General features: G+C 42.3%; 1 protein-coding gene across 1 annotated transcript in view; it reads right to left on the bottom strand.

The window, feature by feature from the left end:
* The window catches only part of LOC121549653 (sodium channel protein type 4 subunit alpha-like), a 212,548-nt gene that overhangs the window by 131,672 nt on the left and 63,400 nt on the right, over nucleotides 1–17,476 (bottom strand). Inside the window, exons 6-8 of the mRNA XM_041861442.2 lie at nucleotides 16,760–16,851; nucleotides 14,057–14,299; nucleotides 10,233–10,296 (exon numbers count right to left, since the gene is read on the bottom strand). Coding sequence (XP_041717376.2) covers nucleotides 10,233–10,296; nucleotides 14,057–14,299; nucleotides 16,760–16,851 — 399 coding nt within the window. The remainder of the gene's footprint in view (nucleotides 1–10,232; nucleotides 10,297–14,056; nucleotides 14,300–16,759; nucleotides 16,852–17,476) is intronic.

Here is a 17,476-nt window from a genome sequence, read left to right as displayed (position 1 = left end):
AATGTTGGCGTAATTGTTAGCATACCCTTGAACTATCTTAAAGTTTTCTGTGAAGTAGCCCTGAATGGCCACCCTAACGACAAAGGCCTATAGCCTAAACCAGTTATAATGCCATCCCCCACAAATCTAACAGCCAAGCTAGCCAGCATAAATAACCAGAAAAATAAAGGCCCTTCAACATACACTCGATATAAATGCAATTAACGAGCTGTTACATTCAATTTGATGACTCATTCGAGTAGAACTGGAGTCAGAGAAATACCAGGAGTTAAGAACACTTCAACGGTTCTATAGAACATGACACATACAGAGAGCTTAGTGGGGGGGTGAATCGTAAGTGAGAGGCAATAATCTTCACTTTGCAGTCAGGGTAGCCATTAACAAACCCATTAGAGTGAAGCCAGAAAGCTTCAAATGGATTAAATGTGACTAAAGTGGAGGGAAAAAACCTTCCCCCTCCCCCCACGGGCCCCTACACCCCCATTTGGAATGCCCCATTGTATGTTGATTGTATTTAGACTGAGTTAGACTTGCCAAAATGCATATGTCAATCTAATGTACAGTGAGGGAAAAAAGTATTTGATCCCCTGCTGATTTTGTATGTTTGCCCACTGACAAAGAAATGATCAGTCTATAATTTTAATGGTAGGTTTATTTGAACAGTGAGAGACAGAATAACAACAACAAAATCCAGAAAAACGCATGTCAAAAATGTTATAAATTGATTTGCATTTTAATGAGGGAAATAATTTTTGACCCCCTCTCAATCAGAAAGATTTCTGGCTCCCAGGTGTCTTTTATACAGGTAACGAGCTGAGATTAGGAGCACACTCTGATCTCAAGGCAGCTGGGACCATAGTCACCAAGAAAACTATTGGTAACACACTACGCCGTGAAGGACTGAAATCCTGCAGCACCCGCAAGGTCCCCCTGCTCAAGAAAGCACATATACAGGCCCGTCTGAAGTTTGCCAATGAACATCTGAATGATTCAGAGGAGAACTGGGTGAAAGTGTTGTGGTCAGATGAGACCAAAACCGAGCTCTTTGGCATCAACTCAACTCGCCGTGTTTGGAGGAGGAGGAATGCTGCCTATGACCCCAAGAACACCATCCCCACCGTCAAACATGGAGGTGGAAACATTATGCTTTGGGGGATGTTTTTCTGCTAAGGGGACAGGACAACTTCACCGCATCAAAGGGACGATGGATGGGGCCATATACCGTCAAATCTTGGGTGAGAACCTCCTTCCCTCAGCCAGGGCATTGAAAATGGGTCGTGGATGGGTTTCCAGCTTGACAATGACCCAAAACACATGGCCAAGGCAACAAAGGAGTGGCTCAAGAAGAAGCACATTAAGGTCCTGGAGTGGCCTAGCCAGTCTCCAGACCTTAATCCCATAGAAAATCTGTGGAGGGAGCTGAAGGTTCGAGTTTCCAAACGTCAGCCTCGAAACCGTAATGACTTGGAGAAGATCTGCAAAGAGGAGTGGGACAAAATCCCTCCTGAGATGTGTGCAAACCTTGTGGCCAACTACAAGAAACGTCTGACCTCTGTGATTGCCAACAAGGGTTTTGCCACCAAGTACTAAGTCATGTTTTGCAGAGGGGTCAAATACTTCTTTCCCCCATTAAAATGCAAATCAATTTATAACATTTTTGACATGCGTTTTTCTGGATTTGTTTGTTGTTATTCTGTCTCTCACTGTTCAAATAAACCTACCATTAAAATTATAGACTGATCAAGTCTTTGTCAGTGGGCAAACGTACAAAATCAGCAGGGGATCAAATACTTTTTTCCCTCTCTGTAACACACAGGGAACAAGACATTCTAGTTCACTCTCTAGAACAGTACAGTTCTGACAGAGCTTTTGCGCGTTTTCTTAGAAGGGACAGGAACTAGAATGATATTTGATATGGGAAAATAATCAGTTCTGATGCACTTTATCGCTTGATATCTGAACTGTTAGTCCTAAGGTTTGCCTGGAACGTAGTCATCAAGCATCTCCAAAATCAGCTTTTCACAGGATTCTTACGATTCTTTTCTCAGAAGTTTGATAATATGGGCCCAGATCCATGTCCATTTTGATTGACAGCCAAAAGTTCCAGTGAGTGACAGCAAGTGAGCAGTTGAATGTGGGACTAGCCTATGGTAGCATTGATTTCTACAGACCTTTATTTACACTATGAGAGAGAGGCAGCCAGACCAGTAAACAAACAAATACCATTGTCTGCCATGTATTTCATGTAAAGCTGTGTCAATACTAACTCCCAAAAGGCGTTTGACAGTTCATCTCAGTTCTTATCCACAAGACAATACAATATATATTATACAGTGCATTCGGAAAGAATTCAGACCCCTTGACTTTTTCCACATTTTGTTATGTTACAGCCTTTTTCTAAAATTGATTAAATTGTTTTTTTCCCCCCTCATCAATCTACACACAATACCCCATAATGACAAAGCAAAAACAGGTTAGACTTTTTTTGTGCAAATCTATAAAAACACAATTAAACTGAAATATGACATTTACATAAGTATTCAGACCCTTTACTCAGTACTTGGTTGAAGCACCTGTGGCAGCGATTACAGCCTCGAGTCTTCCTGGGTATGACGCTACAAGCTTGGAACACCTGTATTTGGGGAGTTTCTCCCATTCTTCTCTGCAGATCCTCTCAACCTCTGTCAGGTTGGATGGGAAGCGTCCCTGCACAGCTATTTCCATGTCTTTCCAGAGATGTTCGATCGGGTTCAAGTCCGGGCTCTGGCTGGGCCACTCAAGGACATTCAGAGACTTGTCCCGAAGCCACTCCTGCATTGTCTTGCCTGTGTACTTAGGGTCATTGTCTTGATGGAAGGTGAACCTTCGCCCCAGTCTGAGGTCCTGAGCGCTCTGGAGCAGGTTTCCATCAAGGATCTCTCTGTACTATGCTCCGTTCATCTTCCCCTCGATCCTGACTAGCCTCCCAGTCCCTGCCGCTGAAAAATCTCCCCACAGTATGATAATGCCACCACCATGCTTCACAGTAGGGATGGTGCTAGGTTTCCTCCAGACGTGACGCTTGGCATTCAGGCCAAAGAGTTCAATATTGGTTTCATCAGACCAGAGAATCTTGTTTCTGATGGTCTGAGAGTCTTTAGGTGCCTTTTGGCAAACTCCAAGCGGGCTGTCATGTGCCTTTTACTGAGGAGTGGCTTCCATCTGGCAACTGTACCATAAAGGCTTGATTGGTGTAGTGCTGCAGAGATGGTTGTCCTTCTGGGAGGTTCTCCCATCTCCACAAAGGAACTCTGGAGCTCTATCAGAGTGACCTTCGGGTTCTAGATCACCTCCCTGACCAAGGCCCTTCTCCCCCGATTGCTCAGTTTGGCCGGGTCACCAGCTCTAGGAAGAGTCTTGGTGGTTACAAACTTCTTCCATCTAAGAATGATGGAGGCCACTGTGTTCTTGGGGACCTTCAATGCTGCACACATTTTTTGGTACCCTTCCCCAGATCTGTGCCTCAACACAATCCTGTCTCAGAGCTCTACAGACAATTCCTTCGACCTCATGGCTTGGTTTTTGCTCTGACATGCACTGTCAAGTGTGGGACCCTATATAGACAGGTGTGTGCCTTTCCAAATCATGTCCAATCAATTGAATTTACCACAGGTGGACTCCAATCAAGTTGTAGAAACAGGATGATCAATGGAAACAGGATGCACCTGAGCTCAATTTCGAGTCTCATAGCAAAGGGGCTGAAAACGTATGTAAATAAGATATATATATTGTTTTTATACATTTGCAAACATTTCTAAAAACCTGGTTTTGCTTTGTCATTATGGGGTTTTGTGTGTAGATTGAGAAGTAGTTTTATTTAGTTAATCCATTTTAGAATAAGGCTGTAACGTAATAAAATGTGGAAAAAGTCAAGAGGTCTGAATACTTTCTGAATGCACTGTATATTCCATTCAATATTTAGATGGGTGTTTGGAATTTTATATAGAGTCAAAAATCTTAGCACTTTGAAAAAATAAAGGTTAGACATAATGTAAGGCCATGGAAGGCCACAGTATTTAAATCCTTTCTTTTGCCATTTCAATTTTAATCAATGGCTAAAATAAGGTGACTAAATCAGAGCTTTGGAGCTTTGGTGACCAATCACCATGCACCAGACAGATAAAGGTTAGAGTCTGGTTGTTTTATCATTCGTGGACACAAGCTGTATCGTGCGTTTGGATTGGCCGTTATCTCTCAGAGAGACAGACAGATCTGTCCTTTGTCTTCTTGTAGCTGGAGGCAGCCCATCATAACTCACCCCAACAGACCATTACACGCTCTCCCGTTAGGCAGCCTCCCAATAACTCACAACCCCAATGTCTTTCCCAATTTCCATTATACAGTTGAAGTCAAGAGTTTACATACACCTTAGCCAAATACATTTAAACTCAGTTTTTCACAATTCCTGACATTTAATCCTTCTAAAAATTCCATGTCTTAGGTCAGTTAGGATCACCACTTTATTTTAAGAATGTGAAATGTCAGAATAACAGTAGAGAGAATAAATTATTTCAGCTTTTATGTCTTTCATCACATTCCCAGTGGGTCATAACTTTACATACACTCAATTAGTATTTGGTAGCATTGCCTTTAAATTGTTTAACCTGGGTCAAACGTTTCGGGTAGCCTTCCACAAGCTTGGGTGAATTTTGGCCCATTCCTCCTGACAGAGCTGGTTTAACTGAGTCAGGTTTGTAGGCCTCCTTGCTCGCACACAATTTTTCAGTTCTGCCAACAACTTTTCTATAGGATTGAGGTCAGGGCTTTGTGATGGATGCTTGGGGTCATTGTCCATTTGGAAGACCCATTTGCGACCAAGCTTTAACTTACTGACTGATGTCTTGAGATGTTGCTTCAATATATCCACATAATTTTCCTTCCTCATGATGCCATCTATTTTGTGAAGTGCACCAGTCCCTGCTGCAGCAAAGCACCCCCACAGCATGATGCTGCCACCCCTGTGCTTCATGGTTGAGATGGTGTTCTTCGGGTTGCAAGCGACCCCCTTTTTCCTCCAAACATAACGATGGTCATTATGGCCAAACAGTTCTATTTTTGTTTAATCAGACCAGAGGACATTTCTCCAAAAAGTACAATCTTTGTCCGCATGTGCAGTTGCAAACCGTAGTCTGGCTTTTTTATGGCGGTTTTGGAGCAGTGGCTTCTTCCTTGCTGAGCGGCCTTTCAGGTTATGTCGATATAGGACTCGTTTTACTGTGGATATAAATACCTTTGTACCTGTTTCCTCCAGCATCTTCACAAGGTTCTTTGCTGTTGTTCTGGGATTGATTTGCACTTTTCGCACCACAATACGTTCATCTCTAGGAGACAGAACGAGTCTCCTTCCTGAGCGGTATGATGGCTGCGTGGTCCCATGGTGTTTATACTTGCATACTAATGTTTGTACAGATGAACGTGGTACCTTCAGGCATTTGAAAATTGCTCCCAAGGATGAACCAGACTTGTGGAGGTCTACACATTTTTTTCTGAGGTCTTGGCTGATTTCTTTTGATTTTCACATGATATCAAGCAAAGAAGCACTGAGTTTGAAGGTAGGCCTTGAAATACATCCACAGGTACACCTCCAATTGACTCAAATTATGTCAATTAGCCTATCAGAAGCTTCTAAAGCCATGACATCATATTCTGGAATTTCCCAGGCTGTTTAAAGGCACAGTCAACTTAGTGTATGTAAACTTCTGACCCACTGAAATTGTGATACAGTGGATTATAAGTGATATAATCTTTCTGTAACAATTGTTGGAAAAATTACTTGTGTCGTGCACAAAGTAGATGTCCTAACCGACTTGCCAAAACTATAGTTTGTTAACAAGAAATTTGTGGAGTGGTTGAAAAACGACTTTTAATGACTCCAACCTAAGTGTATGTAAACTTTTGACTTCAACTGTATGTTCAATATATTCACAGTCTTACAGAAGAAAAAAAAAGAAAATAAAATCTATATTGATGATATCATGGTGTCAATTACAGCTGCTTTTAAGACAATGTTTCAACCATTTGTGGCAGGGGGAATGTTGAAAGCCTGAGCTATAGCAGCACGGGCATTGAGAGCATTGGAAGTGGTTTGCATCATGTCAGTGCTCATAAAAGATGGAGATTGCTTGTGTGATTGCTTGTGTGAGTTCCTGAAAAAGACATGGGCGCAATGTCGTTGGTATTCATTTTCAATTGAAAGTGGGGACTATTTTGTCCGTGTTTGTGGTTGGAGTATGACCCGACCTGACTATTACCCTGATATGAAACTTGCAACAATGCCAGATCTGTCAGGGTATCTGATGCGGATGTGGTGTGGAATCAAGTGCAGGACACAGGAGCTAAGTCAAACCAGTCTTTACTTGAAAAGACAAAATAACAAACGGGTCTAACCAACCCGGAGGCGAACAATACGCAACAGTGCGTAAAACACAAAACCGACTGCGCACGAAAACAACAGTGCAACGGTACACGCTAGTGACTGGCAAAAAGTGAACAGCACCAACAGACAGGTGAAACCAATTACACACAACACATGACAGAAACAACGAGAACTTATAGGACACATAATCAACACTAAACATGAACAGGTGTACCAAACAGACCAAACCAAACAAACATCGAAAACAAAGAACGGTGGCAGCTAGTACTCCGGAGACGACGACCGCCGAAGCCTGCCCGAACAAGGAGGAGGAGCAGCCTCGGCCGAAACCGTGACAAGATCACTGCTGCAAAGAGCTCATAACAGCACTTAAATTATACTCTTCAAGTCTGGCAGAACTGTGACTTTAGGCACGCACGGAAATAATAAGACAATGATATCTACTTTTATATTAAATAATTGAATCTATACTGAACAAAAATATAAACGCAACATGTAAAGTGTTGGTCCCATGTTTCATGAGCTGAAATAAAAGATCCCAGAATTTTTTATGCACACAAAAAGCTTATTTCTCTCAAATGTTGTGCACAAATTTGTTTACATCCCTGTTAGTGAGCATTTCTCCTTTGCCAACATAATCCATCCACCTGATTGTTGTGGTATGTCAAGAAGCTGATTAAACCGCATGATCATTACACAGGTGCACCTTGTGCTGGGGATAATAAAAGGCCACTCTAAAATGTGCAGTTTTGTCACAAAACACAATGCCACAGATGTCTCAAGTTTTGAGGGAGTGTGGAATTGGCATGCTGACTGCAGGAATGTCCACCAGAGCTGTTGCCATAGAATGTAATGTTAATTTCTCTACCATAAGCCGCTCCAACATAATTTTAGAGAATTTGGCTGTATGTACAACTGGCCTCACAACCGCAGACCACGTGTAACCACGCCAGCCCAGGACTTCCACATCTGCGGTATCGTCGGACACCAGCCACCGGACTGCTGATTAAACTGAGGAGTATTTCTGTCTGTAATAAAGCCTAATGAATTTATTTCAATTCTGATTTCCTTATATGAATATAACTCAGTAAAATCGTTGAAATTGTTGCATGTTGCGTTTATATTTTTGTTCAGTATAGTTACTTACTTATTGATTGATCTGGTTCTAATACATTTATCCATGTATTAATACTGATAACAAGGGGTTTCCAATAATGGATACCTTCCAGTGTTGTAAAGTAGTTTTTTGGGGTATCTGTACTTTACTTTACTATTTATATTTTTGGCAACTTTTACTTTTACTTCACTACATTCCTAAAGAAAATTATGTACTTTTCACTCCATACATTTTCCCTGACACCCAAAAGTACTCGTTACATTTTGAATGCTTAGCAGGACAGGGAAATGGTCCAATTCACACACTTATCAAGAGAATATCCCTGGTCATCTGCCTTTGATCTGGCAGACTCCCTAAACACAAATGCTTAGTTTGTAAATGATGTCTGAGTGTTGAAGCGTGCCCCTGGCTATCCGGAAATTAAATAAAAAATAAAACAATTGTGCCGTCTGGTTTGCTTAACATAAGGAATGTGAAATTATTTATACTTATACTTTTACTTTTGATACTTAAGTATATTTAAAACCAAATACTTTGAGACTTTTACTCAAGTAGTATTTTACCGGGTTACTTTCACATTTACTTGAGTCATTTCTATTAAGGTATCTTTGATTGGGCTCCCGAGTGGCGCAGCGGTCTAAGGCACTGCATCGCAGTGCTTGAGGTGTCACTATAGACCCCCTGGTTCGATTCCAGGCTGTATCACAACCGGCCGTGATTGGGAGCCCCAAAATTGGCCCAGCATCGTCCGGGTTTGGCCGGTGTAGGCCGTCATTGTAAATAAGAATTTGTTCTTAACTGACTTGCCTAGTTAAATAAATAAAATCATTTTACTCAAGTATGACAATTGGGTACGTTTTCCACCACTGCTACCTTGCAATAATGTCTTGCACCAACACAAACCATGTATTTGAAGCCATTACAGTTGTTCAAATATCAATACCAGACCAAAAACAGAGCCTCATATATAATCAACATAGAAACATTAGGGGAACATTAGTTCCAACAGAACACAGATGGGTATTAGATCTTTGCCCTGGCAGCGTTGGTATCAGGAACTCCTCTCCTGCCACTCCTGCCCGCCGCTCCAAAAGCACTTGGCATTACAGGATTAGAGTGTCGGCGGGACAGGTCGTGCTAGTGTTAAGGGTATTCGTTAATTCTATGTCTATGGACAATGCAGTCAATTTATGAGTAGCCGGGTTGAGAATGAGACTGAGAATGTCTCAGACCTACATCAGAGGGTTTGGGAGACATCACAGATATCATGTGCAATGGACAGCCCCTTTGTTCCCCCGTCTTTCTGTATGTGAAAGTGACTTAGATGTTATTTCTTGACTAAGAAAGATGACACATTTTCATGGACACATATTTTTCACTGTTGCGTACTCAGTGTAGTTATGTCCAGGCTCATTTCCTTCCTGACTGTGGACAATACAACTGCCACTGAGTCTCCTAAAATGGACACTGTAAACTCTGAGGGATGTCAGAGGTTACAGCCAAGCAGCAACACGCATGTTCTCCGAATCACCACTCCCATCTCAGTCCAAAAGACAATACATCCCCTCGCCATTCCAAATCTCGGTCCAAAATACATCAGAGTTGGTTTGAGGTCAATTTCGTTTCACTTCAGTCAATGTGGGAGATAATCAGGAATTGTAGAAAAAATATAAAAAATGTGATACTTTTTTAAAGTATTACCTACTGTAAAATGGAGTTGGCCCCAATCTTTAAAACACAAAGATCATCCAATGCCAAAGTGACACTACAATCAAAGTTACACACACCAAAGTTATTAGTTACACAAAATGACACTGCATTTATCAGCTGGGCTTACTTCTATCGACATTCCTCCAACTATCCTATAATAACTTGGGGTGCACGCATTATGACAGCAAAAAAAAAATAATAAGCTGTGGGATTCAGTCCTTCTTAGACCTGTAAGACTACTGCCTAGCACACCAGTGTCATCCGCACGACTCAAAAAGGCATTATCCCTCTGAGCTAAAGCCTAAACAAGGTATTAGCTCTGGAGCTAACACAACTCTTCCCGTCCAAGACAAGGTTACTCATCAAGCATAGTTTGGGGAAACCACCTCAGGTACATAATAAACACAACCATAATTAACATCACTGTCAAGGCCCACTCTCTTGTTAAAGCCCATTGGCTCTCACAGGCTGGATGGTGGTTGATAAGCCCATGGTGTCGTCTCCCTACAGCCTGAGGGCAGCTGAGTCACCATCGGTCGCCATCACTCCATCTTGCTGACTCACACCCTCAGAGCCGGGCTATCTCTGTTGACTTAGCCACACGGCGACAGGCATCACCTCAGCCACCTAAACCTTAACCTCAGGGCCCCTTCGTGACATCCTCTGGTATTGCTCAACAGCATGTACTAGATTAGAGTATACAGCATGAGGCTATGGTTCACGAGGCTATGGTTCATGAGGCTATGGTTCACGAGGCTATGGTTCACGAGGCTATGGTTGAACCGTCTACAAGTCACCGTCACACTAGCCTGGTGGTCCAGTCTGTTTGGGCTTCAGCCATGCCAAACACGATCAACAAGAGGGGAGCTGGCCACAGAACGTACAGAATGGGACCAGGCTATCATCACACTAACGCACATTCATAATCATTGGCTTTTCTTCACCGATAGCAAGAGCGATAGAAGGAGGAGAAAGAGTAGTGTCACTTACCCAGCATCACTCCCGTCCCCACATATTAAGGCATCCTTCGCTCCCTCCACTTTGTAGTAGTTTTCTGAAGAAAGAAAATAAAATAATGGATGAGGCCTGGATTCGATTCATTTGATTACAGTGATTCATTTGATTACAGTGATTCATTTGATTACAGTGATTCATTTGATTACAGCAATTTATTTGACTACAGTGATTAATTTGATTACAGTAATTAATTTGATTACAGTAATTAATTTGACTAACTACAGTGATTCATTTGATTACATGGATTCATGTGATTACAGTGATTCATTTGATTACAGGGATTCATTTGATTACAGTGATTACTTTGATTACAGGAATTCATTTGATTGCAGTGATAACTTTGATTACAGGGATTCATTTGATTGCAGTGATTACTTTGATTACAGGGATTCATTTGATTGCAGTGATTACTTTGATTACAGGGATTCATTTGATTACATGGCCCTAGTATTGCTGATCCTACAAGCATTTTCATCTCAAGGTCAAAAGTCTTTCAGTGGTACTCAGACCTTATGACCAGAAGCCCTGGTTGGGGAAAGAAGTTTATCGACTGTATTATATTAATCATAAGGCGCCATCATTGATTCAGTCCACCTTTAAATAACCCACTGGATGTATGATTTTAGCCATTTATCAAATTAAGAAAATGGTTTTGTTTCATGTTTCGCCCGAGCTTTAAGGGATCAATACGGAGGCCTGCCTTGGACATTTGACATTTGTGTAAGGTGATGGATAGCAGAGACTGCTTGAAGTTGAAGGGGATGGAAATGAATGAATAAATAGCAATAGCAATAACCCGGTGACTGTGTTGCTGCCGACTCCCACTAGAACACACTAAGAGATTACACGTCCAGAAGGCTCCATGTCCACTCCAATGCTCCTTCATGCTAAGTGTTCCTACATTTTATCTCCCCGTCCTTTTCACAGCGTTTCAGCTTCACTGTCCCACTCTAGAGGGTTTGAGTGCCGTTAGACCACTATGGGGAGAGGGGCTGGAGAAGGGCTCGCCTGACGGGCTCTTTGGCAGGCGGCCCGAGCCCTCCGTCAGCTGTAGGCATTCCTGGTTTCAGTGTGGCCTTAAATGTTCCTCCTTTATGGACCATGGACCTCTCCAACACACATACACGCACACACACACACACACACACAAAAGCTGGACCCCAGAGCCACTTTTCAGTGACAACCCAGAGACACTCTTCAGCGACAGCTCAGAGACACTCTTCAGCGACAGCTTTCACATTACACCACTGTACTGTGCAGATTGACTAGATGTGTATCTGAAAGATGAGTCTGACATTTTGATGAGGGTGTTTTTTTTATTTTTATTAGCTTTCCATCATTGCTGTGTTAAAGAAAAAAAGAGTAGACGCAATCTCAGGAAATGCCTTGTTGCTTTGGTTGTCTCATGTACTGTCATCTTTAAGCATCGTACAATGTGCACCCCTCTGGGTCCCCGGGGCCAGGATTGAGAAGCACAGTCTTTGAACAATGGACAAATGTCCATGACCTCTGACTCATCTACACGTATGTATCAAATCAGTATGAAAATGTATGCACTCACTAACTGTAAGTCGCTCTGGATAAGAGTGTCTGCTAAATGACTAAAATGTAAAATGTAAATCAAATCTAATCTAATTTTATTTGTCACATGTGCCGAACACAACAGGTGTAGAGACCTTACAGTGAAATGCTTACTTACAAGCCCTTAACCAACAATGCCGTTTTAAGAAAAATAAGTGTTAAGAAAGTATTTACTAAAATAAACTGAAGTAAAAAAGAAAAAATAGGAAAATAACAAATAATTAAAGAGCAACAATAAAATAACAATAGCGAGGCTTTATACAGGGGCACCGGTACAGAGTCAATGTGCTGGGGGCACCGGTTAGTCCAGGTAATTGAGGTAATATGTACATGTGGGTAGAGGCAAAGTGACCTGTAACTGTATGAAGTAATCTGAAATGGTCAATCATGAAATATGTAATAACTTGAAATATGAAGTCCGCTCACGTGACCATTCACCATTAGAGGAACAACTGTCCATTTAAACATCTGCCCCACATCAGTGTTGTGCAGCAAAAGTAAGCATGCCATAATCTGTGTCGGTGAGTGTGGACCCACCCTAGTAGTGCAATCGCTGCAGGGCTGTCTCTGTTACTGCCTGTTTGGATAGTACAGGAAAGAGGACACTGGAATGGAACACTGCCATGTCATGTGTGCCCATGACAAGCTTCAGAACTGCTGTGTGGGACTTTTTCTAGGCTACAAATTATCCCCTGCAAACATGTTATGTTATAGCTGCAAGTAGCGTCTTGTCGACATCACTGTCACACAACAACTGTGAGACTCACCCAAAGCTAAGAGACCCACGACCAACAACGTGACCATATCAGTGCAGTTAAGAAACGTCGATCGCTACGACAGCATGTGAGCCAGACCTGGGTTTAACTAGTTGGAATCAGTCAAATACATTCACAATGTAGCCAACTGAATAGTCCCAAACGTACAAACTCCGCCCATGTGGCACTACAGGCAGGTTAAAGCAAGCGCTGAGAGTATTTGAAAGATTTAAAATACTGTTTGAAACCAGGTCTATATTACAGCACGTTAATCTTATACGCTAACAGAGACAAAGTAACCATGGCTTGTACCATGGCCCATAGCTCATGGGAGAGAGAGACAAAGTAACCATGGCTTGTACCATGGCCCATAGCTCATGGGAGAGAGAGAGACAAAGTAACCATGGCTTGTGCCATGGCCCATAGCTCATGGGAGAGAGAAACAAAGTAACCATGGCTTGTGCCATGGCCCATAGCTCATGGGAGAGAGAAACAAAGTAACCATGGCTTGTACCATGGCCCATAGCTCATGGGAGAGAGAGAGACAAAGTAACCATGGCTTGTACCATGGCCCATAGCTCATGGGAGAGAGAGAGACAAAGTAACCATGGCTTGTGCCATGGCCCATAGCTCATGGGAGAGAGAAACAAAGTAACCATGGCTTGTGCCATGGCCCATAGCTCAAGGGAGAGTGAAAGAAAAAGAGAGTGTAGGTATCTCACCAGCGCAGGTCAGGAACAAAGAAGAGAAAGAACAATGAATCTAAAACCCTTTTATAAGAATCTGAGTTGTTTGGATTCCAAATCTGACTGGTTGACCAATAGTATCACTGTTGAGTTAACTTCCAATCAGACATCAGACCTACATGATGTAAATACAACAGAACCTCTTCTTCTCAGAGGTGAGACAATGGGGGTTGGAGAGATAATGAGGCGTTCCGAAGACAACACACAGGCATCCTTGCATAGAGTTGATAAGAAGAGTCACTTCGAGGGCAGTAATACTATTAAACTACTGCTGTAGCGTTGTTCATATGTTTCATATTTCGAGGATATCGTGTTACAAGTCAACAACACACATAGCCTTGAGTGAAAACTCAACGTCACAGAAACTTGAGGCAGGCCCACGCCATTACATAAGTCTAATTAGATTGTGCCAGTGGCAGGAATATAGAGTGTAGGGCGGCACTTGCCCTACACTCCCAGTCTCCTAATACTGACAAATTAACTGACTGGCTGACTGGCTGACAAACTGACTAGCTGGCTGACTGGCTGACAAACTGACTGGCTGGCTGACTGGCTGACTGGCTGATTGGCTGATTGGCTGACTGGGTGACTGGCTGACTATTTTCAGTCTCCTCAAACATAACATAACTTTGCTCTCAATAGGGTCAACCTTTTTAAATAAATGATACATTCATTAATCAATTAAACAGGCATTTAACTGATACACAGTGCTCACCTTCGTCTGCAATGAAGTGTTTGAGTGAGGGCCACGTCCGGTTGTTGCAGAAGAAGGTTGTGTTGGTGTTGAGGGTGTCGTTGACGCAGTGCGTTGTACTGCGGACGCACTTCTGCCGCAGGTTACCCATGAAGAGCTGAAGGCCGATGAGGGCGAACACACTGAGGCAGAAAACGGTTAGGATCATCACGTCCGCCAGCTTCTTCACTGACTGGATCAGTGCACCCACGATGGTCTTCAGACCTGCCCGGGGAAACAGGGGCAGAGGTCAATAGGTCAGCACGCACACACATGGACATGGAAATGGACACAGGGTAAATATATTTGGCTAGCTACCTCTGTGTAATCATAAGGAGTTGGTTTAGATCTAAAATCTGAAGTTATGTTTATTGTGTATATGTAATTTATTAACAAAACGTTTTATATTTTTTATAAAAAATTCTGGAAGCTAGTGGTCTGTTTACTTTTTACAATCACATACTGTACAGTAGTAACAGTGACTTAAGTACAGTGTATTACTATGTACAAGAAGTTATACAAATTACAACAATTGTATTAGGAACAAAACAACGACTCACTATCCATAATCATGACATGGATTAAATATACTGTACAGTAACAAATTCAGAACATCAAACCAACAAAGCCACACACACACACAAACTGAAGACACCAACACGACAGTCAAGACAAAACGAAAGCTAACGCAAACTAATTAACCACTGCAGAAAGAAACATTGTCTTGTGTTTCTTTTCGAGATATCAAAATGCACCGCAAATTCACAATGTATGGTCATTGACAACAGACACTTCCCAAATAATGAGTGAAACAATCTAATTGAACTAGTTTATGCTGGCTGGCTGGTTGACTGGCTGGCTGACTAGCTGACTGGCTGACAAACTAAATAACTGACTGACTGACAAACCAACTGACTGACTGACTGAAAAACGAACCGACTGGTTGACTGGCTGACTGGCTGACAAACTGGCTGACTGGCTGACTGACAAACTAACTGACTGGCTGACTATGGAGGCTGACTGGCTGACAAACTAACTGACTGGCTGATTGGCTGGCTGGCTGGCTGGCTGGCTGGCTGGCTGGCTGGCTGGCTGGCTGACTGGCTGGCTGACTAACTGACTGACTGGCTGACATATTTGAACTTTAACCCTGTCTCAGAGTGTGCCCAAAGCATTTCCAAGCTTTCATAGCATTCTGTTTGCTAGCTAACTATATCTCATCTGAGCCTATGCTATTATCTCACTATCCTGATTCCTATTGGATTAAAGGTAGTGTAGCTGGAGCAGGGTCAGATTGCTGTGCAGTACAGTATGAACACAAAAAGGAATTGACAGCCTCTAAGCCATCGCTTCCACCCTGGCATTTCCAGCAGACGGCGTGGGCCAAAGGAGGTCGGCCATGAAGAGCCTGACGCACCATGTCTCTGAAGAGCACCAGATAACAGGAAGTAGTGGTGGAATACCTGGGCCATGACTGATGGAAGTTAGCCCCTTCAGAGTAGATACTGGGTACCTATGGTACTGGCAATCCCTATGTGACCTAACCAGGAAAAACTCTAGGCCCTAGTTAGGCTAAAATAACAAGTAGGGTTGAGGGTTTTTCCCTTGTCAGGTCAAGTGGACATGTTACGTACTGTAGGATTACAGATGTAGGATCTTAATTTGACCAGTTTATCACTGCAGGAAAATAATCCTGCAGCAACAGAAAATGTGAATTATTGTATGGATTATAAAACATGTAATGTTCTGTAGGGGTTGATACATTTATGTTAGAGCAAATCAAGTCTGACATTTTAAAGTGGAAATTACAAACTTTAAAAGTATTTTAAAACCGCGAATACACTACAAGTTTGCATTTCCTGCTGTGCATGACATTTCCTGCAACAACAAGGTGATCAAATTAAGATCCTAAGTCATATAAGGTCCTGCTCAGAAATATACTGCACTATATGTTGCTAAGGGTACTGTACACCTGTATCATCCAAACGAGATTTAGTCCAATTTGAGTAGAGATCCATTCTGAATGGATGTCCTACTTCCTAGGGGAGCATCTGTTGTGAAGATATTATTACCATACAAAGTGGTATTTGACTATACCCATGCCTGTTTGATGTTAAACACTAAGGGTGAATGAGACCTGTTGAGCCAGGTAACGAGGTAACATGATCTTTGGGCTTAAGGCCAGATGTCATGTTGAAACTTTATTAATGGACTACATTCACTTTGTTGATGTCTATAGCATAGTGTTTGCATATAGCAGGTGGATGCATGACCATGCCTTGATAGAAACTAGATTTGTATTTTTAATAAATGATTGACATACATCAAAATTAACATCTTAATACAAAACAATTTTGAAGTTAAAACAAACTCTAGGCAAACATATTCTATAGAGTATCTAAAATGTGACAATCCTCCATTTTGAATCAGAGGTTGCCCAACCCAAAGGTCTCATTTCCTTCACCTCTTTGACATTTCCACTCACCCATTATTTAATCAACAGAAACAAAAAGGAAATGACAAGGAACTCTGTTCCAATACCCACACTAGCAGGCCACTTTGAATGCATGCCAAATACATTGCTTCATCCTAAGTAGTGTGCTAATATGGACATATTGGAACGTAGCCGTGGTTTAGTTCTTCCAGCGGTGGGTGGTGTCTTAGTGTTTGAAACTCCCTTCTCACCTGGGATGACTGAGATAGTTTTCAGTGCTCGTAGGACTCTGAATGTCCGTAATGCTGAGACATTGCCCAGGTCCACAAATTCAGTAACATATCTGCAATAAGTGAAAGTCAAGCAGACACAATGACAAAGCACAAACGACAGGTAAAACACAACAGGTGAAGGGGCCAGGATTGGAGGAGAGGAAAGAGGGGGGAATGTGGCAACAGGTCAAGGGTCAGAGAGAGTGGCTTTGGATTGGACAGAGAGGAGGAAGAGGGGGGAGGGGCTGTACAGAACAGTAACAGTACGTGGACTGGACAATAGAAGATGCAACCCATTTTTTCGGTAACACTGCAGCAGCAGGGGAGTCTCCCTCTTACCTGGGATTACTGAAATAGTTTTCAATGCTCTGAGGACCCTGAATGTTCGAAGTGCTTGGAGATTGCCTACTTTAACAAACTCGGTTAGCAACCTGCAGGATCAAATTACAGTTATTTGGTCAAACACAAAAAAGGAAAGACAACTGTAGGCTAAGCACTGCTCACTGTGTCTTAGTGTAAAATTTCCCTGAAGAACAGGACAGAAACATCCCAGAATAGATATTTAGAGGGACCCTTTTGACCTTTATGACTGCTGTTAGTGTGTCTCCAAACCAAGAGACAGCTGAGATTCTCGAAAATGTTGGGAAAAACCAGTATGGTGCCAGTCCATGTGCTGCTTATGTGAGTTACAGTATA

Source organism: Coregonus clupeaformis, chromosome 34 (assembly GCF_020615455.1).
Source record: "Coregonus clupeaformis isolate EN_2021a chromosome 34, ASM2061545v1, whole genome shotgun sequence".
NCBI lineage: Eukaryota > Metazoa > Chordata > Actinopteri > Salmoniformes > Salmonidae > Coregonus > Coregonus clupeaformis.
Note: the sequence above shows the minus strand (reverse complement) of the source record. Positions and strands in the feature narration are given on the sequence as shown.